This window comes from Eptatretus burgeri, chromosome 10 (assembly GCF_056783735.1).
Source record: "Eptatretus burgeri isolate ZD-2024b chromosome 10, Ebu_testis_v1, whole genome shotgun sequence".
Taxonomy (NCBI): Eukaryota; Metazoa; Chordata; class Myxini; order Myxiniformes; family Myxinidae; genus Eptatretus; species Eptatretus burgeri.
In genome coordinates this window covers 53,209,488-53,236,351 of record NC_140970.1, presented here as the reverse complement: position 1 = coordinate 53,236,351, position 26,864 = coordinate 53,209,488, and the positions used below count along the sequence as shown (strand labels likewise).

General features: G+C 46.0%; 1 protein-coding gene and 1 long non-coding RNA gene across 6 annotated transcripts in view; one reads left to right on the top strand and one right to left on the bottom strand.

The window, feature by feature from the left end:
- LOC147018585 (three prime repair exonuclease 2-like) overlaps positions 1-26,664 on the bottom strand; it is a 54,014-nt gene extending 27,350 nt beyond the window's left edge. The window contains exons 1-3 of one of the 4 annotated variants that reach the window (XM_085898377.1): positions 26,646-26,664; positions 26,357-26,553; positions 26,197-26,250 (exon numbers count right to left, since the gene is read on the bottom strand). In XM_085898377.1, the coding sequence (XP_085754503.1) occupies positions 26,197-26,231 (35 nt within the window). In that variant the 5' untranslated portion in view covers positions 26,232-26,250; positions 26,357-26,553; positions 26,646-26,664. Of the gene's footprint in view, positions 1-24,700; positions 24,840-26,196; positions 26,279-26,356; positions 26,555-26,645 lie in introns of those variants that run through there. The other 3 variants (XM_085898379.1, XM_085898378.1, XM_085898380.1) reach the window with 3 other exon arrangements.
- Positions 894-25,949, top strand: LOC147018586 (uncharacterized). 2 transcript variants are annotated; one of them, XR_015062460.1, is made up of 4 exons: positions 894-1,222; positions 24,718-24,874; positions 25,308-25,461; positions 25,637-25,949. It is a non-coding gene; the product is annotated as an uncharacterized LOC147018586 (long non-coding RNA). The 2 variants fall into 2 exon arrangements; XR_015062459.1 differs by having other exon boundaries at positions 25,308-25,949.
- Positions 26,665-26,864: the final 200 nt, after the last annotated feature.

Sequence of the window (26,864 nt, the reverse complement as noted above, 5' to 3'; positions counted from 1 at the left end):
TAATCTTATATACTGGAAAAAGCTGTTCGTTTCTGTGGGTGGGTGGGTTATAAGCGCGGCCCATTCTGCAGAACATGCCTTCCCTCTCGGCAAACGTCACAAGCTCCGCCTTTAAGCTCGGCCACACCTTTCCCTCCAGCCGCCCAGAAATCGCGGACATATCTTTTGCTTCACATCGCTCAGTATATTTATAGAGGCCTCATGTACATTTGAAGACTGAACAACGCATCTTCTATCTATACCAATAAAAGGCAATGTATGTGTCAGTGTGTCTCCTCCATAACTCCAAAACTATAAAACTTAGCAGTCTGAAACTTTACATGCACACGAAGAAAACTCCAAGACGTGTAAGAGCGAAAATTGGGTGTTTGGGTTAATTAAAACACCCCTTTTGAAGATAATTAACGGCTTTATTTAATTATATCCTTCATTGTGCGATCCCCGCTCTCTGGGTCTTAAGGTGTTTCCTTGGTAACCTCGTTGGTGTCTGAAGCCGCCATGTTTTTTGGCCTGCTCAACCATGCCTTGACTTGGAACAGGCCGCAACGATTTCTTAACGATAAAGTTGTTGTTTTCACTTTCCTCACTCATATTACCGAATGCCTGCTCATCAAAGCTATACAATTCGGACATATTTGACATTGCAGGCGTCTCCGGGAAATAAAAATGACGTACACACGTCACATCGACCGAGCTGTGCGATGGCGGGTGGTCTCTCAGGTGGTGCCTCGTCAGCTGAAAAATGTTGTGCAACTTCATTTCTCGACGACATCGCTTTGTTTAACATCATATACACATCACTTCGACATTCATACATTAAAAACACAAAACCCTCCATCGACCTCGTGTTCGGAGTTCCTGTTCCGAGTTCCTTCACGTCGGTTTGAGCTGTGAAAAGCGTGTGCCGACATTTTGTGATCGCTTTGGATTGTTTTTTTTTTTCTTTGAATTACATTTTGTTATTTGTTCGCTTGATTTCCATATTTAAAAGGTAAACGATTTGTGGTTCTTTTTGTGTGCTTCATCCGTGTGGAACTTCGAACAGGCCGTGTTTGCCCTCACCCGGTGATTTAACAAGCTCAGTGGGAAACCAACCATTACCTTTTAAATGTGATAAAACCAAATTTAACTGATGCTTTTATGGAGTCGGGTACACCTGGAACTTATGGCGTCAAGAATTAATGCTCGAGTATCACACGACCTTGGTACGGCAACGATGGAGGTACAGACATAAAGCAGTTGGTTATCTTTATAATTAACCTCCGCCATCTTCGAAGATGGATGGAGGTTACTGTTTTCACCCCTTTCTGTTTGTTTGTTTGTTTGTTTGTTTGTGAACAGTATTACGGAAAAACTCCTCGACGGATTTCGACGAAACTTGGTGGGGGGGTTAGGTATGGTCCAAGGATCATGCCATTAAATTTTGGACTTGGTCCCACCCCCCTCCCCCCCCCAAAAAAAAAGTTGTTGGAGAATTTTTTTTTTTTGCATTTCTGCATGTTTTAAGTGATTTCCAACCCCCCCCCCAAAAAAAATTGTTACCCCCCCCCCAAAAAATAGAGAATTTTTTTTTTTGCATTTCTACATGTTTTAAGTGATTTCCAATCCCCTCCCCAAAAAATTGTTAGAGAAAAAAAATGTTTTTTTTTTTGCATTTCTACATGTTTTAAGTGATTTCCAACCCCCCGCCCCCCCCCCAAAAAATAATTGTTAGAGAAAAAAAATTTTTACAACTTTTTTTTCAACAAAATTTCGATTTCTTTTTTTTGCATTTCTACATGTTTTAAGTGATTTCCAACCCCCACTCCCCCCCCCCAAAAAAAAAAACTTGGAGAAAAGAAGTATAACAGTCAGCACTGTTGATGTCATATTTAATGAATAAGATATAAGGTTCACTTGAGTGACCCAGCAGTATTGGCGGCGGAGGTTTTGCACTCTCCCGAGTGCTCCCCCTCCAGTTATGAACTGAGTTTGCTCTCAGAATCGTTCGGAGTTTCTCTTTGTGACTTTCAAAGCTGTTAACACACAAACGACTTGATAACGCACAAGCATTTGCCGCGTTAACATGTTTTCTAAAATTGGAGCCATTAAAAAAAATTTTTTAACCCATCGCACGACGATTGGCAGCTGTTTTTAAATAATAATGTTTCTGCACATCTTGAAATGTCGATAATGTAAATCATTTATTGAAATTCCCCCCAAACAAGGGTTAAAGCTATACAAGGTTTCTTGGTTGTGTACAGTGCAAACTGCACTTGGTAATCACACTGATTCCAATCTGCCAATTCCCATAAAATTGACGTGTGTGTGTGTGTGTGTGTGTGTGTGTGTGTGTGTGTGTGTGTGTGTGTGTGTGTGTGTGTGTGTGTGTGTGTGTGTGTGTGTGTGTGTGTGTGTGTGTGTGTGTGTGTGTGTGTGTGTGTGTGTGTGTGTGTGTGTGTGTGTGTGTGTTGTTCATAAAGCATAACGTTTTCTCTCTGCGAACTCCCTTCTCCCCACTCCTCTCTCTGTCCCATCCTCGCTCCACCCCCTCCAAATACAGTACAACACTCTCTATCTATCCCTCTCCATATATATATATATATATATATATATATATATATATATATATATATATATATATATATATATATATATATATATATATATATATATATATATATATATATATATATATATATATATATATATATATATGCACTACCGGTCAGTAGTTTTAGAACACCCCCATTTTTCCAGTTTTTACTGAAATTTAAGCAGTTTAATGTTTCAATGTACTCTGAAATTAAAGCAGAGAACAAATAAACAATCGCAGCTATGAAAAATAAATCATGGAAACGCTTTGTTAAACAAAATTTAATCTCAATTTTATACTCATCAAAGTAGCCACATTTTGCAGATATAACAGCCGAACATACTCGTGGCATTCTTTCTCCAATGGAAATCAAATATTGTTCGGAAAGTTCTTCCCAACACTGTTGCAGAAGTTTCCATAAATGTGTTGCACTTGTAGGTTGCTTTGCTTTCACCCTTCTGTCCAGTTCATCCCAAACCAGCTTGATGGGGTTTAAGTCTGGAGACTGTGCTGGCCATTCCATGATTTGAAGCCTACCGTCTTGTTCTTTTCCCTCTAAGGTAATTCTGACATAGACTGGAGGTATTTTTTGGGTCGTTATCTTGCTGTAGGATGAACCCCTGACCAACTTGGCATAGACCAGAGGGTATTGCATGGCACTGCAAAATGCTGTGGTAGCCCTTTTGGTTCAGGGTGCCAGTCACTCTGTGCAAGTCGCCGACTCTGGATCCAGCAATAGAGCCCCAGATCATCACGCTTCCTCCTCCATGTTTGACAGTTGGTGTCACACACTGAGAAACCATCCTTTCGCCTACTTGACGGCATACAAAAACCTTGCGTGATGAACCGAAGATTTCAAATTTTGATTCATCGGTCCATAAGACCTTCCAGTTTTCAGTAGTCCACTGGTGCTGCTTCATGGCCCAGGCAAGCCTCTTTTTCTTATTTTGCCATCTCAGCAATGGCTTTCTTTCTGTCACTCGACCTGTCAAACCTGCAGCTCAAAGTCTTCTCTTCACAGTCTTCTCTTCACAGTCTTCTCTGTGAGAAATCTTCTCTTCTCACAAACTGAGACTTCCTTACTTCGACCAGTGTTAAGCTGTGCTTGAAGCTGCTGTCCGGTGGGCCGCCTATTACACAAGCTGTTGACTCTCAGAAACTTGCCTTCTGATTGTGTTGTGGCTTTGGGTCTGCCAGACCTCTTCCTGTCAGAGTTTCCTCCAGTTTCCAAGTGCCTTTTGATGGTGTGGGAAACTGTACTCACTGACACCTTGGCTGCTTTGCAATTTCTCTAAAGGAAAGGCCGACACTTTTATGGGTTATAATGGTCTGTCTGTCTTCCTTTGGTAATTGTCTTGTTCTCGCCATTATGATAGCAATATACTACTTCCTGCAGTGCAATATTGTCCAAATAATGCTTCAGAGGGTGTAGCAACACAGTCTGTTCCAACACTGCTTTTATACAGACAGAGGGTTTGTAACTCATCAACAAAAGTTGGGACACCTGTCGGAATTGTTTGCATTAAATTTCAAGGCTTAATTTAATTCCATTGCTGCAGAACAGCTGCAGTTGCTAACCTCATACTAGTTCACTGAAAAGGGCCTTTTTTAACAACTCTGAAATTTACATTATTTTTCAGTTTTTGGTAACCTAAACTTTTTTTTTTTACCTCTAGCAGTTTACCGCTTACCTTTGTACCATTTCAGGTTATCCACTGGACTTGAACTGCTTAAATTTCAGTAAATACTGAAAAAATGGGGGTGTTCTCAAACTTTTGACTGGTAGTGTATGCATGTATATCATATATATATATATATATATATATATATATATATATATATATATATATATATATATATATATATATATATATACATATACATTGTTGCGAATCTGGAAGCCATGAGCACTCTACATACAAGTCCTATAGAACAGTTATATCGGTAAGTATGTGTTTTTAGTTAGGGTCCCCGTCCCGTGTCTAATGGAAGACAGACAGGGAGACACAGACAGTTGAGGGGACGAGAGAATTAAATGTACATACGCTGTGAAGTTACTTTGATAGTCAGGGTTTTCTTTTACTTTTACACCACCAACATCAACTACAACAACGCCAGCATCACCCTCACCTTCACCTCGCTCTGGCCGACGCCATGGTGGGCGGAGTTCAAGGAGGAGCCTCGCGGCGGCCCTCGACCAATCAGCGTGCTGCGAGTGAGATGGCCAATCAGACCCCGCGACGGTGAAAAAGGGGGTCCGCGTGATGTCAACACGCCCCCGGGCCAATCGATGGATTTTCCGCTCGTTTTGGTCAATGACAGGGCGACGAGCGATTCTGCGTGCCAAAACAGTCCAGTGAGGGAGAGCGGAGAGGGCGGAGGCATCCCCTCCCCCCCTCCTAGAGAAGGGTGAATAAGGTTGCAGCGCGATCGGACCGAGAAGAGGAGAGTTTTTTTTTTGAGATAGTTGATGACCATCGAGCAGGCAAGGTTGTGGTCAATCTGACGGGCAGGTTGAACAAGTGTGGACTTATCAGCCCTCGCTTTGACGTTCAACTCAAAGACTTGGAGAAGTGGCAGAGAAACCTCCTGCCTTCTGGACAGTTTGGGATACAAAGGAGAGTTTTGGTTGCCGGGACGAGTGCTGAAGGGAGCTCTGGATTCAATCATCGCATCTCGACGCTGGCCTGGTTCGCCCGTGTCAGCCGAACCACACGAAGTGGACAGGTCCATGTCCTTCTGGATATCTGTGTTTGTGTGTGTCTGTCGATGGGCCCGTCTGTAAGTAGGAATTGTTCAAGTGCTCTTTGCTGTACATACTTGCATCTCTATATTCGGATAACTCTGCTTCTTGCGTGCTCCCCCCTTTCCCCCATTACAAATAAATACATTTGTTAAATGTCTCAGTTCGTTGCTGTGTTTCTTCCATTGGCTTAGCATGGCGCGTGTTGGTGAATTACAAAGGCTGTTGCCGCTGTAAATGTACATTTTGATCGACGGGACTTCGGCAACCATCCGATCGGGTTGCGCACGGGTCAGGCACGCTAACGGCTCGACTCGTACGAGTGTCGTCGAGGGTGTGAATACTCGGTAACTCGCCACGTCGATCTCTAGGTATTTTGAAGATTGGCAAATAACCCTGTACCACGTGGTGGAATTATTGACGATTGACGATCCGGAAAGGGACCCGTACCCTCGGAGTTTTCCTAAAGGTACGATCTAGATTCCAGGTGTTCCGTAGAGTCGACCCTAATGCTCCACCTAGCGGTCGTGCTCGCAGCCGATACCCGGCTCAGCAACAAAATTGGTGTTCAGGAGCGGGATTCGAACCCCTCCGTCTTCACGAAATTCACGGATTCGGATCAGGGGTGTAGGAAGCGAACCCCCGCCCCCCCGTTTCCCCCAAATTACGAGCATTTTAAATTATCTTCCCAACACGTAACATGGCAGGCCAAGACGAGCTGAAGCAGGTGGGTTTAGAGGTAGATGTAGTGGTAGATGAACCCATAGTCCAGGACACCACCCTCATACAGGAACTTTCCCTGCAACCAAACTCGGAGTCCGAAAGGGGCACAGGGGCGGCGTATGACAGCCCCCCCCCGTCAAACTTCCCTCCCGACCCTTGGCGGATCCGCGCCCGACCGAGGCGATCGGCTTCGTCAGGGTCGTTGGACATGGGCCGGTTCGTGGAGATGCTAGGACACATGATGGATACGAGGTTGCAAAACATGGAAAACCGCATGGAGCGCAAAATGGACGCTAATGCACAATGGATGGAAGCGAATACGCAGCCAATGAGGGGTGATATGCAAATGCAGTGGGGCGAGATGCAGAGCATGGGGTTGAACCTCCAGGCGGGGCAAGAGGCAATGAGGACGGGCGTAAGAGGCATCATGGCGGCACCATGTGGCGGAACGACCGAACCGTGGAGTGCAAATTGTGCCGGGCCCGCGATGGAGACGGGTAAGGTCGAGGGGACGAGAGATGACGTCACTATAATTGATGGGGAGCCCGAAACGTGTAGGGTGAGACACGAGAGGACAACAGAAAAATTATAAGAGGTGACTGAGACGGAGAAATTAACAGAGACAAAAGGGATGACGGAAAATTAGTAGAGACACGAGAGGAGTCAGAAATAAAAAGGGAGACGCAGGAAGAGGGGAACAAATTAAATAAAGTAATTGACGAGCGTACACACATAGAGTTAGTGGGGGACAATGAGGTTGAGCATGGGGAATGTTTCGTGACCTGGTGCGAGCAGCAGGATGGCCTCCTTCAGGGATGAGGGGAGACGATATGCTCCCTTAAAGCCGATCGCGACGAGATGAGTCCGGTCGAGCCGTGTGAGGTTGAGAGGGTGAGTGATGTTAACGGGTATACACGGAGCTTGGGGGGTAAAGAGATCCCAGGACCCCTTGAGGTAACACAAATCCCCGAAGTGATTGTCCCGGTGTGTGTGGTTAAGAGTATGAGTGGTATGAGTATGTCGAAAGATGTGCAGAATGTGCGTGTCATGGCGTGCGTGAGTGCATGCGAGGAATTGGTACGCGGACCGACCCAGACGGTGGACGTGTTTATTGTGTAAATCGCGCCGGCTCCGCAGAACGTGGCGTCCAAGGTCCGTTCCTCGTTTTCGGAGCGGCCTGGGCGAGTGCGACTAAGGAAGCCGGCGCGTGAACGTCCCGCGTTTCAAAAAAGACCGTCGCATGGACGGCTAAAATGGCGACTATGGGACGAATTCGGAACATGCGGGCTCCCATGTGGGCGTGTGTGCGGGGCGTCACGTGTTGCATGCTGCGTGGTCTGTTCGGGGAGCGGGTTCCCAGGACGATGTGCTCGTGCCAACCTGCACGGGAAACCGCGCAGGCTCGGTGCGTGAGTGACGTCATGGCTGCACAGATCAGATCGGCCAACGGAGGGGACATTGGTATCACCCATAGGGATGAACGGGCAAGCCGTAAACCGCCACCATGGCGGTGCAAGGAAAAAAAGAAAAAAAGCCTCGCTCCATATACATTCCCCGGCCAGGATGTGGCAAGCATCCTGGTTTGGGCATAGGAGCATTAGTTAGTGGGAAGGGTTTAGTTTAGTTAGACCGGCCTCGGGGGGGGGGGCATTAGCTATCCTCCATGGGGTCCATGGACTAGTTCGAGGGAATGCTAGGCTAGATTTAGAGTGGGAAATGGATTTTGGGAGACACAGACAGACATGGAATTTGTAGTGGGGATGCAGCTTAGCTACATAGATTAAAAGGAACGTGCATTAGTGTAAGGGATGACGAGGGAGCATGAGTTAGTTAGGGGAATTTAGTTCGCACAATGGCAGTGTTGGAGTGTGGAGTGAATTGGAAAATAGAAAATGTGTGATGAATGAGTGTGGGTCAGCGGGCCCGAGTGAGTGAGTGGAGTGAATGTGGAACGCATGGTGCAAATGACTGAGTGGGGAGAGGAGTGATTCCCACCCAAGTAACCCCGGGATCTGTTTAATATTAGTTAGTGGGTTAGTTAAATTTACCAAAGGGAGGTCGTTCTGTTGTTGGTGGTGTATGAAGGCACAAAACCCATTTGGAGGTGTGCAGGAGTCCATTGACCGGCTGGGAGTGTGGCTCTTGAAAGGTGGGTATTGATTAGAGGGCACCCGGGCACCGGACAGTCTGCCAGAGTAGGCCAAGGGTCCAAGGGACCGGGATAGTGTAGTGGGCACGGGCGACCCGCGGAACAGGACCCGTAGCACCAACATGCCACGTGGGCATCGGAGGGGGGCAATGCCAGGGAGGGCAACCCCCCGCGTTCATAGGGAGCGGGTAGGCTCGGAGACAGCCTCGGGGCCCAGGGGTGCCGTAGTTAGAGTTCGGCAGAGGGGGAATACCTGCCAAGTGAGCCACGCTGCCCAGCCATGAAATTGTACAAGAGCACGGAGGAAAACTTTAGGGCTCGGCCCAAATTTATAATGGACACGAACACAGGCGACGGGAATCATGGTTGTTGGAACCCATAGTTTAAAGTGACAGGCGTTTTGAAAGCCCCGGGGTAGTTTAAAGTTTACTAAAGGATAGGGTAGTTCAGAAATGTACCCCTTCACACCATCCATCCCTTCGCTCTCTGTAGGCCGCAGGACCCACCTTGGAAAGATTGCTGAACTCTTAGGAGGCCATTCTGAGGCTTCGTTGGGCCTCGAGACAGGACGCTAGCCTCATCCCTATTCCCCTCCAAAATGGGAACTTAGGGGTTGGGAGTAGACAGGCAGGATAGCTTAGCGGACAAAGACGATAAAAGGGGTTCGGGAGACGGAATTATAAGAACGAAAAAAAATTATATAAAGTGGCTAAATTTGGTTGTTTTGTATTGCAAATTAAGGGAGTAGGTATGGACAGAGACAGGCAAAGGCGATAGGTTGGGGGGAGACAGTAGGGTCGGTCCGAGCCCGTTTTCAGAGCAGCCGGCACCACCGCACTCCCTCCAGACCCACTCGGACCAGACCAGAGGCCGGCCAGCTTCAGATGCCGGCCTGCTTGTGCTGCATTTCTTGGTCAGAAGATGGCTCCTACCAAAAGAAGAAAATGTACAAGAAGCAAACTTGACAAAAAACGACTTGCGAAAGCTGCATCTCGAGCAGCCTCAACTCCTCAACAGCAAGAAGCAAGACAAGAAGCAAACGTGACAACAATGGCTGCATCCAGAGCAGCTGAAACTCAACAGGAAGAAAGAAGACGAAAGGAAAATACCGCAACAAAAGCTGCATCCAGAGCAGCTGAAACTGCTCAAGAGCAAGAAAGAAAATGAGAGGTAAACGCAACAAGAATGGTTACATCTAAGAAACAGCCCTGGAGGGTAAAAGAAAAGTCTGCATTCTCCTACAATCCAGCCTTAGATTATGCTTCTGATCCATTTGTTGCTGTTGCCTCATTGTCCATTACTTGCAGGCAACATAATGTGATGAAATGGACAGGAGAGGCTCCAGGGATATGCTGCAATAGTGGCAAGGTTCGGCTGACCCAAATGAATGTTCCTCCTGAACCTCTTCGTACATTGTTGACAGTCAACACTCCAAATGCAAGTCATTTCCAAAGCAACATCTTCTTCTTCTTCTTTCGGCTGCTCCCGTTAGGGGTCGCCACAGCAGATCATCCGTTATGATCCACATACTGATTTGGCACAGGTTTTATGCCGGATGCCCTTCCTGACGTAACCCTGGTCGCCTCTTACGACACAGGGATAAGGATTGGGTTTCACTATGATTCCGGGCTGCTCTACACCCTCTCATAGCACCGCCCAGTGCAGAGTTCCCGTCCTCAAGCGATCCTCCAACCCAAGCCTCCGAGTAGCCGGATTACAGGCACACGCCACTACGCCTGGGACCATTTCCAAAGCAACATCAGAAGATAAAACTCGTGCTTCAACATGACATCTTTCGGCACCACAAATGAGATCAGAGAATCTGGCTACATGCCCACATTTAAAGTGCAGGGACATGTTTATCATCAGATTGACAGTCTACAGCCATGACCAAACGAAGCGCCAAAATTCCTGCAGATCTACTTCATTGGTGACAATACAAAGCAGGCTGAACAGCGCTGCAACAATGTCATTCAAACCAGGTTGGAAGTGGTGTTGCAGCTGCAAGATATGCTCCACCAGGAAAACCACTATGTTCAGAGTCTCAAGCGTGCCATGGAGAAGATGACACCTGAGTACAAAATTGTCATTCTTTCAGACAAAACTCCATCTGGGGAGCATGAGCGGCACTTCAATGCAACCTCCACATCAGAAGTGGCTGTTATCCCAGCTGGTGAACAACATGGCGGCGAGATATTGTGCTGCAACTCAGAAACAACTCACTCCAGAGAATTGCTGAGATACACCCATCCTATGATGCACTTCAGTGTCCACTAATTTTCTGGCAGGGTGATTATGGATATGATATTAAACTGCAACAAACAGTCCCAGCAACAGGACTGCCAAGTGAAAAGAACATTTCTGCCATGGACTTTATGCTGACAGGATTATGCTGAGAGCTGGTCATTTCAATCACATCTTGCATTGCAAAGATCTCTTTCACCATTTTGTTGTGGACATGTATGCCAAAATTGAGGCAGAAAGGCTGAGATTCATTCAAAAGAACCAAAAGAAACTCTGAGTCGAAAACTTTGTTCACCTCAGGGATGCCATGAACAATGATGGAAATGCTGTCGATGTCGGCCAATTGGTCATCTTGCCTTCCAGTTTTACAGGTGGTCCCCACTACATGCATGAGTGCACTCAGGATGTCATGACATATGTGCGAAACTATGGCCGTCCTGATCTCTTCATCACCTTCACCTGAAATCCAGCTTGGGAGAAAGTGGCTTATGAATTGATGCCAGGCCAAAAACCACAGCATTGCCATGATTTGCTGGCAAGAGTATTCCGACAAAAAATGAAGACATTGATGAATGTCATCACCAAGGGATAGATTTTTGGTGCCATTAAGTGCTACATGCACACAATTGAGTGGCAAAAGCATGGCCTGCCACATGTCCACATTCTGACTCGGCTTCAAGATGAACTTCATGTGTTCAGACTTCATCAGTGCTGAACTTCCAGACCCAGTAATTGAACCACTTCTGTTCAGCACTGTCAAAATACAGATGGTACATGGTCCCTGTGGAAGCATCAATCCAAACTCACCATGCATGAAAGATAACAAATGCACAAAAAGGTTCCCATGGTATCTTCTGAAAGAGACACAGACTGGACAAGATGGATACCTACTGTATCGTTAGAGAAAACCAGAAGATTGTGGATTCACAACAACCATCAGAGTTCATGGTTGTGAGATTGAAGTTGACAACAGGTGGATTGTTCCACACTGTCCACTCCTCATGCAGCTCTTCAATGCACTCATCAATGTTGAGTCCTGCCACTCTGTGAAACCCAACAAATATGTGTGCAAGTATGTCAACAAAGGATCTGACATGGTTGTATTTGGCCTGACAATAGATGGGACTGTGCATGATGAGGTTTGGCAATATGAATGGGGAAGATACATCAGCAGCAATGAAGCCATCTGGAGGATCCTGAACTTCCCAATTTATGAGCAACATCCCACTGTGGTTCATCTCAGTGTGCACCTTGAGAATGGCCAGAGAGTGTACTTCACTGAAGAGAATGTATGTGAGCGCGTCCAAGTTCCACAAGACACAACTCTGATTGCTTTCTTCAATCTCTACCAGGATGATGAATTTGCGAAGACACTGTTGTATCATCAGATACCCAAGTACTACACATGGAATGTTGGCAGCAAGAAGTGGGCTCGCCGCAGAGCAGGACAAACTGCACCAGACCAGCCAGACATCAAAGTCAGTGATGCACTTGGCCATATGTACAGTGTCCATCCTAATAATTTTGAATGCTTTTACCTAAGACTGCTTCTGCATGAGGTCAAAGGTCCAACATCTTTTGAGGACTTGTGAACAGTGGATGCAACAATCTGTGAAACTTACAAACAGGCTTGCCAGCTCAGAGGACTCCTGGTGGATGATACACATCTGGAACAGCACATTGGAGGAGGCAGCTGCAACTCAATCACCATGGATGCTGTGAAACCTATTTGCCATCATGTTGCAGACATGTGCCATGTCAAATCCTCAACAACTATGGGGCAACCACAAGGAGAATCTGGCAGAGGACATTTTGCATCACGCACAAGTACAAAATCCTAACCTGGAACTGGACTACAGTGATGCTATGTTCAATCAAGCTCTCATTATCATTGAAGACAAGATCAAGGCTTTGGGTGGTTCTGACCTGAAAACTTTTGGCCTTCCTGACCTTCAACGACACAATGACAATGACCTCACAAATGAAATTTTGAGAGAGACCAACTACAACAAGGAACAGCTTGCCGAATACATACAGGAGAATGAGCCATGTCTGGTTCCAGACCAAAGACAAGCCTTCAATAAGATTACACAAGCAGTTTCCAATGGGAGTGGTGGCACTTTCTTTCTGGGTGCTCCCGGTGGAACTGGCAAAACTTTTCTTATCAATCTTCTTTTGGCAAAAATCTGGCAAAGAAACATGATTGCCCTTGCAGTGGCATCATCAGGCATTGCTGCCACACTGTTGACAGGAGGAAGACCAGCTCACTCAGTCTTCAAGTTACCCTTAAATCTGTCAAGTATGGAGGCACCAACCTGCAATATAAGCAGGGGTACTGACAATGCTAAGCTCCTGCAGGAGTGCTGGCTCATTGTCTGGGATGAATGTACAATGTCTCACAAAGCTGCCTTAGAGGCTCTTGATCGCACCATGCAAGATCTTCGACATAATGACAGAAGAATGGGTGGAGTGACTGGTGTTGGCTGGGGATTTTCTTCAGACGCTGCCAGTCATTACACATGGAACCAAAGCTGATGAACTGCAGGCCTGCCTCAAGGCCTCGTACATTTGGAACAACATTCAGCGACTCAGCCTAATGACTGACATGTGAGTGCTTCTAACATGTGATTCATCTACTGTGGAGTGGAGTTTATTTTTTTTTTAATTTCTTCCCACTACGTTTCAAGTTTTATGGTGGGGTGGGGCTCGACAACTCTAATGTCCCAGGGTCTGTTGAACATAAATCCAGCCCTGTGAATGGCGGCCATATTGGATTGAAGGAAAAAAAAATTAAATGGTGTTTTCTCTGGATAAAGAAAGGACATTGTGGATCAGGTGTCCTATCAAAGTGAGGTTGTTTCAAAGCGGGGCATCATGGTACATGGCTATAACTGCTCGCAGTTATAAAGTATAACACCTCTAGTTGTGGTGTAGCCATGCCCACGGGGAGGGGCATGATGATGATGCATGATGGGCGTGATGGTGGAGGAGTGGCCGTGGGGTTCGGCGAGGGATATGAGGTGTGCACGCCGTCTGAGGCGTCGTAGTAATTCTGGAGTCGGCCGGCTCGTGAGTGTACCGCGTACGGAATAAAGGAGAGCCACGGGCACAGTACGCCCGCGCTCGCACTCGTGCAACACAGCCCGGCTCGACTGTTCCTCCGCTTCGTGTCTGCCTGCTAAGTATCTCCCAGTACAGTACAGTACAGTGGCGACGAGGATCGGCGGATCGGCGTGTGTAAGGGCGGTTCCAAGCTACGGAACCAAGTGTCTCACGGAACATGGCGGAAGGTCGCGGCACGGCACACGGACGTGTACCCGTGTTCGGGGGAGATGAGTTCGAGTTGTTTTCTGAACAGTTGGGTTGCTACTTTCGGGCAAATGATGTAGAGGATGAAGAGAAACGCAAGGCGATCTTGCTCGCCTCGCTATCAACGGAGCACTACCGCCTGCTGAGTGATTTGGTGGCTCCAAATAGACCCAGTGATGATATGCTATCCTTTCAGGACATCGTGACGAAAATGAAGACCCACTTGGCGCCGGAGAAGTCGTTACATCTCGCGCGGTTCCAGTTCGATCATCTCGCTAAGGGTGGCGAGGAGCGCGTTGCGGACTTCGTGGCACGAGTGAAGCATTCGGCTGTGCCTTGCAAATTCACGGCAGAGGAGCGTCCGACAAGGCTCAGAGATCGTTTTATTTCTGGTCTGCGAGACGCAAAGATGGTAGCGGCTATCCTGCGGTTAACCGACATCACATTCGACTCGGCGGTCGTGACTGCTTCGTCTGTCGAACAGACGCTCACGGATGTCCGTGCCATTGCTGGCCAGGACGCAATGAGTAGCTCCAGCTGGAGTATGGCAGCTAATCCCGAAGTCAATGCGGTAATCGCACAAGTGCCGCGAGTCACGCAGCCCGAGTCCGAGCGGTGGCTCAAGTGCCGCAGGTCGCACGCGCGCCTGGCGGTGCGGGACGAGGCACCGCAGCACGATCGCACCGGGAGCGAAGGGGCACCGCAGCACGGTCGCGCCTGGAGCGAAGGGACTTTCCGCGGCTGCTGGGGGTGTGGGGGTCCGCACCTGCGACAAATGTGCCCGTATAAGAACACCGTGTGTTTGCATTGTCACAAGGTGGGACATTTGAAGCGTGTGTGTCGGATGGCGGGAGCCTCCGTTGGGGTCTTGGGTGACGAGGTGCGAGAGGACCCCAGTGACCTGGAGATCGGCCTGCAACCGGGGCCTGACAATGCCGGCGAACCAGAGCGGGAGATGCAACCACGGTTGAGTCTGTTTTCCGTTGGTTCGGAGATGACGACGCCTTTCACGGTTGAAGTCGAAGTGAATGGCCAACCTACTGTGTTTTGCGTGGATACCGGGGCTGCAGTGTCGGTCATGGGTGAGCGGGCGGCTCGTGGTCTTCGCCGTACTCGCCTAGTCAAGCCGGCCTTGTCGTTATACACGTACACCGGTGAAGCGGTGCACCGCTTGCGAGGGCCGACGTCTCAGTGCGCTACCGAGATCGACGCGCCCGGCTCTCGGTGTTCGTTGTACGAGGGGAGGGGCCCCCCTGTTGGGTCGAGACTGGCTTGCGCACCTCGGACTGGGTCTCCGGTTCGTACCTCCAGATGTGCCGGTACTCTCTTCGAGGCCTTCATCGAGTACCGAGGGCGAGGCTCTGGCGGGCGGCGAGAGCCGTATCAGCTCTCGCGATGAGTTCCCGCGCTTCGCTCGCGATGAGTTCCCGCGCTGTGGCAAGGTTCGAGAGGCAATGCGCGTCGGTGTGGTTCAGGCAGCTTCAACAGGTGGCGGTGGGCCCGTGGCGTTAAAGGGAGTCGCGAGTCGCAGCATCAAGTCGACAACCAAGAAGCGGACTCGTGATGCGGGTTGTGGGTTGTTGTTCATGGCATATGTGTTTTTCCTTGCTCTATTGATGCAGTTTAACGTTGTTGAAATAAATGCCAGCAGTTCTCGTGTAAAAGTGGATGTGACGGAGATCATTAAATGGGAATTGGATTATGATCAATGTGATGTAGGGGCTTCAGGGACGGTGGTGGCGAATATAAAGGTTGAGTTGGCCGTCCACTGTCCCGGGCCGCAGGTAATTGCTTTGTCATATGCTGGGATTTTATCAAAAAAGCGCGCTGTACGGAAAAATGAATTTGGGATGCTTGGAGTATTATTCGTAATGATTTATAACGAGCCTATGATTGCAGTGTGGTTTAAGTGGAGTTGCTCCTGTCTAGCGGCCGTGTGGGTCTCGGAGATCGACTCGGCACCAAGACTGGTGCCCTGGTCTGCGTTACCTCCACCTCTGATTGCGAGCACAACTCGCTGTGTTCGCTCAAGGCCGTTTGGACGGGCGTTGGCGTCTCGACTGATGGTGGTGCGTGAGTTGTTTTGGCGCATTAAATGCATGCAGCCAGCGGCGCTATTCAGCGCCCCGGCCAAGGTCTAAGGCTGGCGCCACGACTTCCAGATAGCGGGCTGCCGGCCTCGGGATGTTTATCTACGTCGGGTCTGCCTGGGGGAGTGGGCCGGAGGCGTTTGATGGGGCCGGAGGAGGTTAGCTCGAGAGGTCGTTACGACCTTGGCCAGAGTCATGTCAGCATGGGCCACCTGGGGGCGTTTTTGCTGCATAATGCTGCTGTGCTTCTCATTTTGCTGCTTCATATCGGTAACGCGGTCAGACCTGACCTTTGCTGCTCCACTCGCTCGCATCGACATTATATGATGTGGTGTGCTATTTTCATTTTATTTCCATGATTATTATACGAAGTCCTTCGTGTTCTGCATGCTTCTTATAATACTGATCATTTAATAATCATACTTTTAGGAGGGAGGAGTGTGGTGTAGCCATGCCCACGGGGAGGGCATGATGATGATGCATGATGGGCGTGATGGTGGAGGAGTGGCCGTGGGGTTCGGCGAGGGATATGAGGTGTGCACGCCGTCTGAGGCGTCGTAGTAATTCTGGAGTCGGCCGGCTCGTGAGTGTACCGCGTACGGAATAAAGGAGAGCCGCGGGCACAGTACGCCCGCGCTCGCACTCGTGCAACACAGCCCGGCTCGACTGTTCCTCCGCTTCGTGTCTGCCTGCTAAGTATCTCCCAGTACAGTACAGTACACTAGTTACCTCTGCCACCGAAGGTGAAGGAGGTTATGTTTTCACCCCTTTCTGTCTGTCTGGTTTGTCTGTCCATTTGTGTGCAGGATATCTCAAAAAGTTGTAGACGGATCCAGATGAAATTTTGTGGACAGGTTTGGTGTGTGACGAGGCCAAACTGATTAGATTTTGGTGAAGATCCGGATCCGGATCCGGCTACTTGAATTTATTTTCAATATTTCCTTTGCCAGTTACTTTCAATCTTTCCTCCTTCACAACATCGTTATGTTCAATCCCCCTGTTACTTTCAATCATCCCTCCATTACCCCCATCAGCCCATTTCAACTGTCTACCAATAATCTCCCCTCCATCAAACATGCCTTCAACGGTCCTTCCTTCACCCCATCGGTCTTACCTTCAATCCCGCGGCCGTTCAATCATTTCTCGGTCATGTGGAATTCCTCTCCGTGTTCCCTACATCCATGCATTGCTTAATAACCCATCAGGTGCTCTCATATGTATGTTCGTATCGCATCCCACATGCATGTTCATGACGCTTTGTGCTTGTCGTGGCCTATGAGGTGCAGCACTTCTTGCAGGCGTGGTACAGTGCAAGTTCCTTCAGAATGCCGTGGCCATTTCCATGGGTGGCGTCGTGTGCCCGCCCCCATCGGCTGTGGGTTGGTGGGGGGTGGGAACTAGTGAGGTGGGGGGGGAGGAGCTGGTGTGGAGGGGAGGCAGAGAGACAGGGCGGGCTCGCCCAAGCGGGGACAGGGGGCGCTCCTGGGCAGATGGCTCGGGGGTGGGGGGAGAGGCTAAGGGAGGCAGGGGGCAGAAAGTGGAATGGAAGGCTCATGAGGGAAGGAACAAAAGCATGTGAGGGTAAAGGAAGGAAGGTATCACGAGCAGTTGCTGTCGAGCTTCTGTGGAAAAAGAACAATCCTTCCACGAGCATCATCCTGTCCTCTCGATTCTGTCAGCCATGAAGGATGAGGAGGGTGAACGACAGTACCTCATCGACGGGGGCCTGAGAAGAAAGAAAATGAGGGAGAGGAGGTTGAGTCGCACATCTTGCTCGCATTTCTGGGATGCCAGAGAGGACTTTCCCACTGGGTCTGGGCACCTCAGGGACGTGGCTGCGTGTCCCCATTGCATCACATCGCCACTGCTCATCTTTCCCCATCCATTTTCCTCCACATTCTGTTGTATATTTGTGTGAGGTGAGGGAAAGAAGTAAAGACTGCTTTCCTTTTCTCCATATGTTACTTTTATTTTATTTTATTTTCAAGTCACTTGTTTTATTCTTTACCTCTGAGTGAATGATGGCCAAATCTTTTGTGTAAGTAAGATTGAACAAGCCGGTAGGCAACATGGGTGGTCGCTATATAATTGCATACTAGTCATACAGTTTCTGATGGATCGGGCTGAAATTTTTTGACAAAGAGGTTGATTAGAGTTCGCATAAAAGCGCGGAAGCCGATTTTTGATTTTCGAAAAAAAAAAAAATAGAAAAATATTTTTCGGATTTTTTTTCAACAATTTCAAAGTCCCATTGCTCGGCAACAGTGGCGTCCAGAGCAACGGTGCTCAAAAGCATACATCTAGATCCTGGTATGACCCTACCAGTCATGTTTCATCAAAATCGGTCAACTCCTCTGGCCTCCAGAGCTGTCCATTACATACAAACAAACAGACAGACGGAAAACCTGAGAATAACAGTAGTCTAGCGACCACCCAATAAGAATGTGTTCAAAGAACTTCAGAAAGTTGTGGTTGTCTGCTCTTGTGTCTTTTTGCTTTCTTGCTTGTAAATACTTGCTTCTAAATGATTGCTTGCTTGTGTGTTTGAAATAAACAATTGTTGTTATTTCCACTCTGTCTCGGTTGTCTTTTCCTTTATTTGTCCGATGCAGTGCACAAGGTTAGACGGGAAGTTCTAGACCAATAATTTGCTTCGTTCGCCAGTGTACACTCTCTCTAACGCTCGGCAGTAATCTGAGTTTGCTCTGAGGGCATGTGACCCCAATTAGCCGGCCGTCCACAGGTAAGGTATCACGCATAGTGTAACCCTGCCCGGATTGGCCGTGCCAATCGGCGTTCGTGGTTGCTTAGCAACCTGCCGGTGCGCATAATTATCTGTGCCCAGCGGCCTCAGGACCTGGCGTTCGGGAGCGACCCAAGTGCTTCTCCTTGTGGCAAAACTCTAACCCTGAGTCCATAACAATATATTGGGGTGCAACAGTATGAGTTCAGGAGGAAATTACTTGCTTATTTGCTTGCAGAGTGGATGTACGCCCCAGTAATACTGTGCCTTCAGAAAGTATTAACTTCAGAAAGTAAATGCATTAAATTGAGATGTTTTTTGTCACTGTTCCACACAATACCCCATAATGTCAAAGTGGAATTTAAAAAAAAATAAATTTTCATAAAGTAATTAAAATGAAAAGCTGAAATACTTTGAGTCAATAAGTATTTGCTATGACACTCCAAATTGAGCTCAGATGCATCCATTTTCCTTTGATCATCCTCGAGATGTCTCTACAACTAGATGTCTCTACAACTACAATTCAATTGATTAGACATGATTTAGAAAGAAACACACCTTTCTTTATAAGGTCCCACAGTTGACAGTGAAAGTCGGAGCAGAAACTCCATCATGAAGTCCATGGTACTGTCTGTAGAACTCTGAGAGAGAATTGTGAGGAGTCATAGATCTGGGGAAGGGTATAAAACAATTTCTTGAGTGTTGAAAGTTCCCAAGAGCACAGTGAGCTCCATTATAAGAAAATGGAATTACCAGACTCTTCCTTGAGCTGGCCGGCCGACCAAACTGAGCAACTGGGCAAGAAAGACCTTGGTCAAGAAGGTAAACTAGAACCCAATGACCACCACAGAGTTCCTTGGTTGAGATGGGAGAAGCTGCTGCCAGAAGGATAACAGTCTTTGCAGCACTTCACAAATCCAGGCTTTATGGGAGAGTGGCCAGACGGAAGCCACCCCTGAGAAAAAGGCACATGACAGCATGCCTGGAGTTTGCAAAAAGGCACATGAAAGACTCTGAGAGCATGAGGCAAAACATTCTGTGGGCTGATGAGTTGAAAATTGAACTCTTTGGTCTGAATGCAAAGCGCTATGTCTGGTGGAAATCGAGCACAGCTCATCACCCATCTAACACCATCCCTACCGTGAAGCATGGTGGTGGCAGCATCATGCTATGTGGATGCTTTTCATCGGCAGGGATTGGGAGACTTGTAAGAATCAAAGCAACAATGAATGGAGCCAAATACAGGCAAATCCTAGAGATGAGGAGAACCTGCTTCAGTGTGCAAGATACCTTAGACTGCGGCAAAGATTTACGTTCCAACAGCACAATGACCCCAAACATTCAGCCAAAGCAACTGGAATGGCTTCAGAACAAGAATGTGAAAGTCCTGGAGTAGCCCAGCCAAAGCCCAAACTTGAATCCCATTGAGAATCTGTGCTGTTCACCAACACTCCGCATTCAACTTGACAGAGCTTCATCAAATCTGAAAGGAATAATTGGAGAAAATCCCCAAATACAAATGTGCAAAGCTGATAGACATACCCAAGAAGACTTGAAGCTGTAATCTCTGCCAAAAGCGCTTCTCCAAAGTATTCACTCAGGGGGCTGAATACTTTTGCAAATTCGATATTTCTGTATTTCATTTTCAATAAATTTGCAAAAAATTCTGAAAACTTGTTTTCATTTTGCTGGTTATCTCCATTTGCGGGTTTCAAAAGATGAGAGGGAGTTCTCCCAGAACTCAAAATCTCCATCTCCTATGTTTCGGTAAAGGATCATGATTTATGAACCAAACTGTGACATTTTGTTCTCATAGCCTTGTTCCAAGGGCTCTTTTCAGACTCTTCACTAAACCTCTGACAGCCTCCACTTGTAGCTCGTTTGGAGTGATATTCTTCAGAATTTTTGATTTTTATGCATTCAGTGAGGGTTTTCTTTCTCATTCCTGTAGCTCTGACTATCACTGATACAATTTCAGCTTTCTTCAATTTCCAAGTCGTCTTGACCTCATTTTTTAGATCTTGGTCATTTTCCTGATGGCTGTAACATTTAGTCCAAAGTCATTGGGAACTGAAACCTCAATCAACAATGCCAACTTTTCCTTTTTGTGTTTAAGCACCATGTCCAGACGCGATGCTTTGTTTACAATGTCCACACTTGGAACATACTGATGGGGTAATAAAGGAGGGATTGTCGAAATGAGCAGGGTTGGGCAGGAGATTATGGACCATTGGGGTGAAGGAGGAAAGATTAAAAGGTGCAGTGAAGGAGGAAATGGGATGAAGGAGGAAAGATGACATGAAAACCCGACCAGAAGTCCAAGGGAAGCGGTGGTGGTTGGGGGGGGCGGGGAGTCTTCACACCAGGAAAACATGAACTAACCTCGACACGGGCCACCCGAACAACCCTTAGACAAGGGGCCAAGGACTATCTACACACAGACTAATGAAGTAACTAATCTTCGGGTCTCCTACCTGTCCATGTATGCTCTCCACCCTGGGGTAAGTTTACAGAACTGTAAAAATATATTCAACTAGAGGGGGAGCACTCGGGAGAGTGCAAAACCTCCGCCGCCAATACTGCTGGGTCACTCAAGTGAACCTTGTATCTTATTCATTAAATATGTCAATAGTGCTGAAAGTTATAATTCTTTTCTCCATTTTTTTTTTGGGGGGGGGGGTGTTGGAAATCACTTAAAACATGTAGAAATGCAAAAAAAAGAAATCTAAATTTTGTTGAAAAAAAAAGTTTCAAAAATTTTTTTTTCTCTCAAATTTTTTTGGGGGGGGGGTTGGAAATCACTTAAAACATGTAGAAATGCAAAAAAAAAATTCTCAATTTTTTTTTGGGGGGGAGGTAACAATTTTTTGGGGGGGGTTGGAAATCACTGAAAACATGTAGAAATGCAAAAAAAAAAAAATTCTCAATTTTTTTTGGGGGGGGGGGACCAAGTCCAAAATTTAATGGCATGATCCTTGGACCATACCTAACCCCCCCCACCAAGTTTCGTCGAAATCCGTCGAGGAGTTTTTCCATAATACTGTTCACAAACAAACAAACAAACAAACACACAAACAAACAGAAAGGGGTGAAAACAGTAACCTCCATCCATCTTCAAAGATGGCAGAGGTTAATAATCAGTGTGACGACTTTTTGCCTTAAGAATTGCCTTAACTCCATTTTGGATTGATTTAATTAGCTTATGGTTTATGTTTGAGTCAATCTTTAACCAACAGTATTGTAATAAGCCTGGTGTTGGCTTAACAGTTAAGGTGGCTGGCTTAAGATGTAAGGTTTCTGAGTTCAAGCCCCTGTTGTTGCATTTAATTAACACCAGGAAGGTTGACAGCCTGTTATCCTTTTGTGTACCAGTACAAGTACTAAAATGAGTACCAGCTTACTGGTAATGGATGTTGCATCAGCGACACAGCCATGCCCCCAGAAAACAATTCAGCCAAGCACCTATAGGCCGCATGCGAATAAAGAAATCAATAAATAAATCGTGTTGTCATGCACTCCAGGGCAAAGTCAGACTGCTCACATAAATTTTATCTCTCTCATATGTGAAAACATTTTTGACAGTGACAGAAAACACCCTTCATTGACTCTGTTAAGACAACATGTCAATCAAAAATCTTGTAATGGAGCAAACATATATAGTTCTGTATGTATGCATGTTTGTGACCAAAACGTCATCTTCAAATTTTCTGAAACAACAGATGACATAAAACCCGACCGGAAGTCCAAGGGAAGCAATGGATTGGGGGCAGGTCTGCTCTGTAAGGCTGGTGGTTCGAATTTCCCGTCCAGTTTTTGATATTGTGTTGACTTTCCTTTCCAGCTCCAACTGATAATTTAAAATCAAATAATTTCTGTCAAGTTCCTTTTTATTTTTTATATGTGTTTACTTCTGACTTCTGATTTACAGTAAATATTCACAACATATATTTGGCTGACCTCCCCCACCATCCACCCCATTCCCCCCTTGACCATTCCCCCCATTAACCCACACACCTCAGCCCCCCTTTCCCTCACTCTCAGAGAAAGGAAGCATGGTCAAAGATGCCTATGCCTCTGCAGTGACATGTGGTGAGGCACGCGAAGAACGCTGATCCACGCTCGTAACTCTAATATATTGAAGAATATGGATGCAGATCTTCAATATGACAAATCCTTGTTTGGAATAGTGATTTGAGAAAGATTGGCATTGATTTAAGTGTACTCATACTTTTGTACCTCACTGTGTATGTATGTATGTATGTATGTATATGTATATGTATATATGTATATGTATATATATATATATATATATATATATATATATATATATATATATATATATATATATATATATATATTTGCCAAAATATACGGAGCGTGACAAAGCGATTCCACCCGATCTCAAACAGACGCGAGTCCCGTACATGTGCAGTCCCACACATCCACTTCATCATGCTTCATACATTTTAGCCTCCATCTCCACCCAATGGCACTTGCCTTCTAGTTTTTTGGTTTTCATTGGCGGGAACTATCGGCGAGGTGGTAGACAGGCTTTTGCTCTTTGCAGATTATACGGTTTTACCATGCGAGACATAATCTGCGGCCGATGCTCACCATTACAGCCAGGCGGTGCTAACAGCACATACACACTATACACACTATACACACTATACACACTATACACACTATACACACTATACACACTATACACACTATACACACTATACACACTATACACACTATACACACTATACACACTATACACACTATACACACTATACACACTATACACACTATACACACTATACACACTATACACACTATACACACTATACACACTATACACACAATATACATACATATATATATATATATATATATATATAGATATAGATATAGTGTGTTCAAAAAGTATCCAACCTTAAATTTTTGTGTGTAAACAAATGAAGCTAGGGAGGCGTGGTTTGGTGCACGTATGTAGGCGATCCTAATTTGTATGCGTGAATATTTTCCCGCCTGCAGAAGCTGTCAGTCGCCGACAGACCGCCGATGAGTGAGGAAGTGTAAGTGAGCGCCGTCGGATTTTCGTTTTTGACAAAATGACGGAAAAACTTGAACAACGCTACTGCATAAAATTTTGTGTAAAGCTTGGCGATTCCCAAGTGGAAACGATCCGCAAGATTCAACAGGCCTTCGGGAACGAAGCAATGGGCACCACGCAGATAAAAGAGTGGTACAACTGCTTCAAAGATGGTCGCACATCAGTGGAAAGTGAAGCACGTTCTGGTAGGCCCTCAACATCCCGAAATGAGATTGTCATTGACCAAGTGAGGACCCTGCTGATGCAGGATCGTCGAATCACGATCAGATAACTTGCAGACGAGGCGGGCGTCAGCATTGATTTCCATTCATTCCATTGTGACTGAGGATTTGGGCTTAAGGAGAATCTCAGCGAAGTTCGTGCCAAAGCTGCTAATGATCGAGCAGAAGCAACTCCATTTGGAGATCGCACATGACATGCTGGAGATTGTGAACAGTGATCCCAACTTCAACACAGTGATCACTGGCGATGAGACCACAGTGATCCGTCATTTTGTCAAAAACAAAAATCCGACGGTGCTCACTTACACTTCCTCACTCATCGGTGGTCTGTCGGCGACTGACAGGATCTGCAGGCGGGAAAATATTCACGCATATGAATTAGGATCGCCTACATACATGCACCAAACCACGCCTCCCTAGCTTCATTTGTTTACGCACGAAAAATTAAGGTTGGATACTTTTTCAACACACCTCGTGTATATGTATATATATATATATATATTTAGATATATATATATATATATATATATATATATATATATATATATATATATATATATATATATATATATATATATATATCTATACATATATATATATATATATATATATATATATATATATATATCTATACATATACATATATATATATATATATATATATATATATATATATCTATACATATATATATACACACACACACACACACACACACACACACACACACACACACACACACACACACACACACACACACACACAGTGCCTATGGAAAGTCTTCACCCACTTTCAAATTTTCACCTTTTGTTGCCTTATAGGAGGAGGAGATTGGGACCAGACTCTTTGCAGAGCGTTGGTGCCACTTAAGCAGTCTCCTTGGCTATTGGGAACAATCCTGGACGGGTCGCCACTCCGACACAGTATACCCGCATGCTGGCACTCATTTTGCCGACCTCGGAAGGATGACAGGCCGAGGTAACCCCACCTGGTATTAATGCAACAGATGAGCGGGATTTGAACTCAGGACCCTCGGATCCGAAGCCCACCACCCTAACCATTAAGCCAACACCAGGTTGCCTGTTCGCTTGGAATGAAATTGTATTAAATCAAACTTTTTCCAGATTTATTTACACATCATAACCCACAACTTCCAAGTGCCAAACAAAGTCAACAAATTTCAGAATTATATATGTTAGCAGGGTGTTCTTACAAATTGTTTAAGCATACGAACCCTGCTTCCCCATTGTTTCAGGTTGCTCACCTGCATTTGATTTTCATTTATTTATTTATTTCATTTATTTATATTTTCACTTATGGTTGCTTTCTGACAGTTCTGTGATTTTTTCCTGGTGTGTTGGCTTTGATGTCTATTGACGCACAAATTTACCTTGTTTCCCCATTGTCTCAGGTTTCTCACCGGCATTTTTTTTCATTAATTTTTTTTCCATCTATTTATCTTCGCATTTATGGATGTTCAACGATTCTGTGATCTTTTATCCCCGATGTACTGGCTTCAATGTCCATCAGCGCACAAAATTTCAGCTTTCTACGTCACCTGGAAGGTACCGATCTTTAATATGTCATTGAGTTAGTGAGCGAGTCAGTCAGTGGTTAGAAAGAGCTTTATATATTAGATGCTGGCAGGGTGGCCTAGAGGTATGTACACATGCATCTTAGCTGTCCAGCTTGGATTCAAATACCAACCTTGCTATAAACTCTCATCCTGGTGTTCCGCAGGCAGGGTGATTCATCAGTGTGTGCTCAGTCCCTTGAATGGACATTAAACTGGGTATTCGATCTGCTGGCATTAGTTTGTGAATGCTAAAGATCCCACTGTATCCTTTGTGGAGAGTAGAAGAGCGATCGCTGGCACCCTGAACAAATTCTAATTTCCTGCATCCTCAGTCGAGTATTCTGTGTTGGAGGGGTGAATCATTTGACGCTCTGTATAGAGCATGGCACAAGAACAAATGGTACAGTGCAAATTAAGCTTGGGATTATTTTTCAGGTTAGTTACTGTATTTGGTTCCAAGCACATAAGAGTTGAACAAAGTGGTCACATTTCAGTTGTGATTATAATGCCATCAAGTCTGAACAAATTGTGAAAATAAATGAATGACTTTCATTTTCCTTATGAGAGTAAAGCTTCCACACTATACATAATAACGTGTGTGTGTGTGTGTGTGTGTGTGTGTGTGTGTGTGTGTGTGTGTGTGTGTGTGTGTGTGTGTGTGTGTGTGTGTGTGTGTGTGCGTGTGCGCGTGTTATCGACAGTGCATAAGTGTGTATATGCATACCCATGAGTGCCGAAAAGATTTCGATTACACTGCATCTTCTGCCATCAACCAGAACTGCCATAGAAAGAAGAAAACACTTCAGCTGTTGCCATGAAAAACAAACACGGAGACAAAACAGGAAATAAGCAGATGGCATGGAGGGAGAGGCCACTTAACTTACCATGCAGCAATAATATGCACAGCAGCGAAATGTAAGAAATGTGTTCATAAAGCAAGCAGACAGCAGCTGTCCTGTGACTCGCTTCTAGCAGTACCAACTGTCCTGGGGAGACCGACCTCGCTCATCCGCATCCAGTGACCACAATCTCTCCACTCAATCGCTCGAGTAACTACTACCCCTGAACTGGCATTCACTTCCTGATGCCAAGCGGAAATTGTGGTTAATAACAGAGCGCGGACACAAACATGAAGATAAAACTAAGAAAAATTATAATTGGGAGAAGGCTCACAGAAGTATGTGTTTATCGTTAGGTCCATGCAACTCTTGTAATTGCAAGGGGCCCTGAGGCAAGAAAGGCCCCAATGCGACCGATTGTTGTCCACGATCTTTTGAGACGGGGCCTTGAGAGTGGGGGTGGTGGGGGGAAGGTCTCACTATGCTGACAGAATACATCAACTTGTGAGTGATGATAAACACAGCACAAATGGAGTGCTCCATCTCAAGTTTA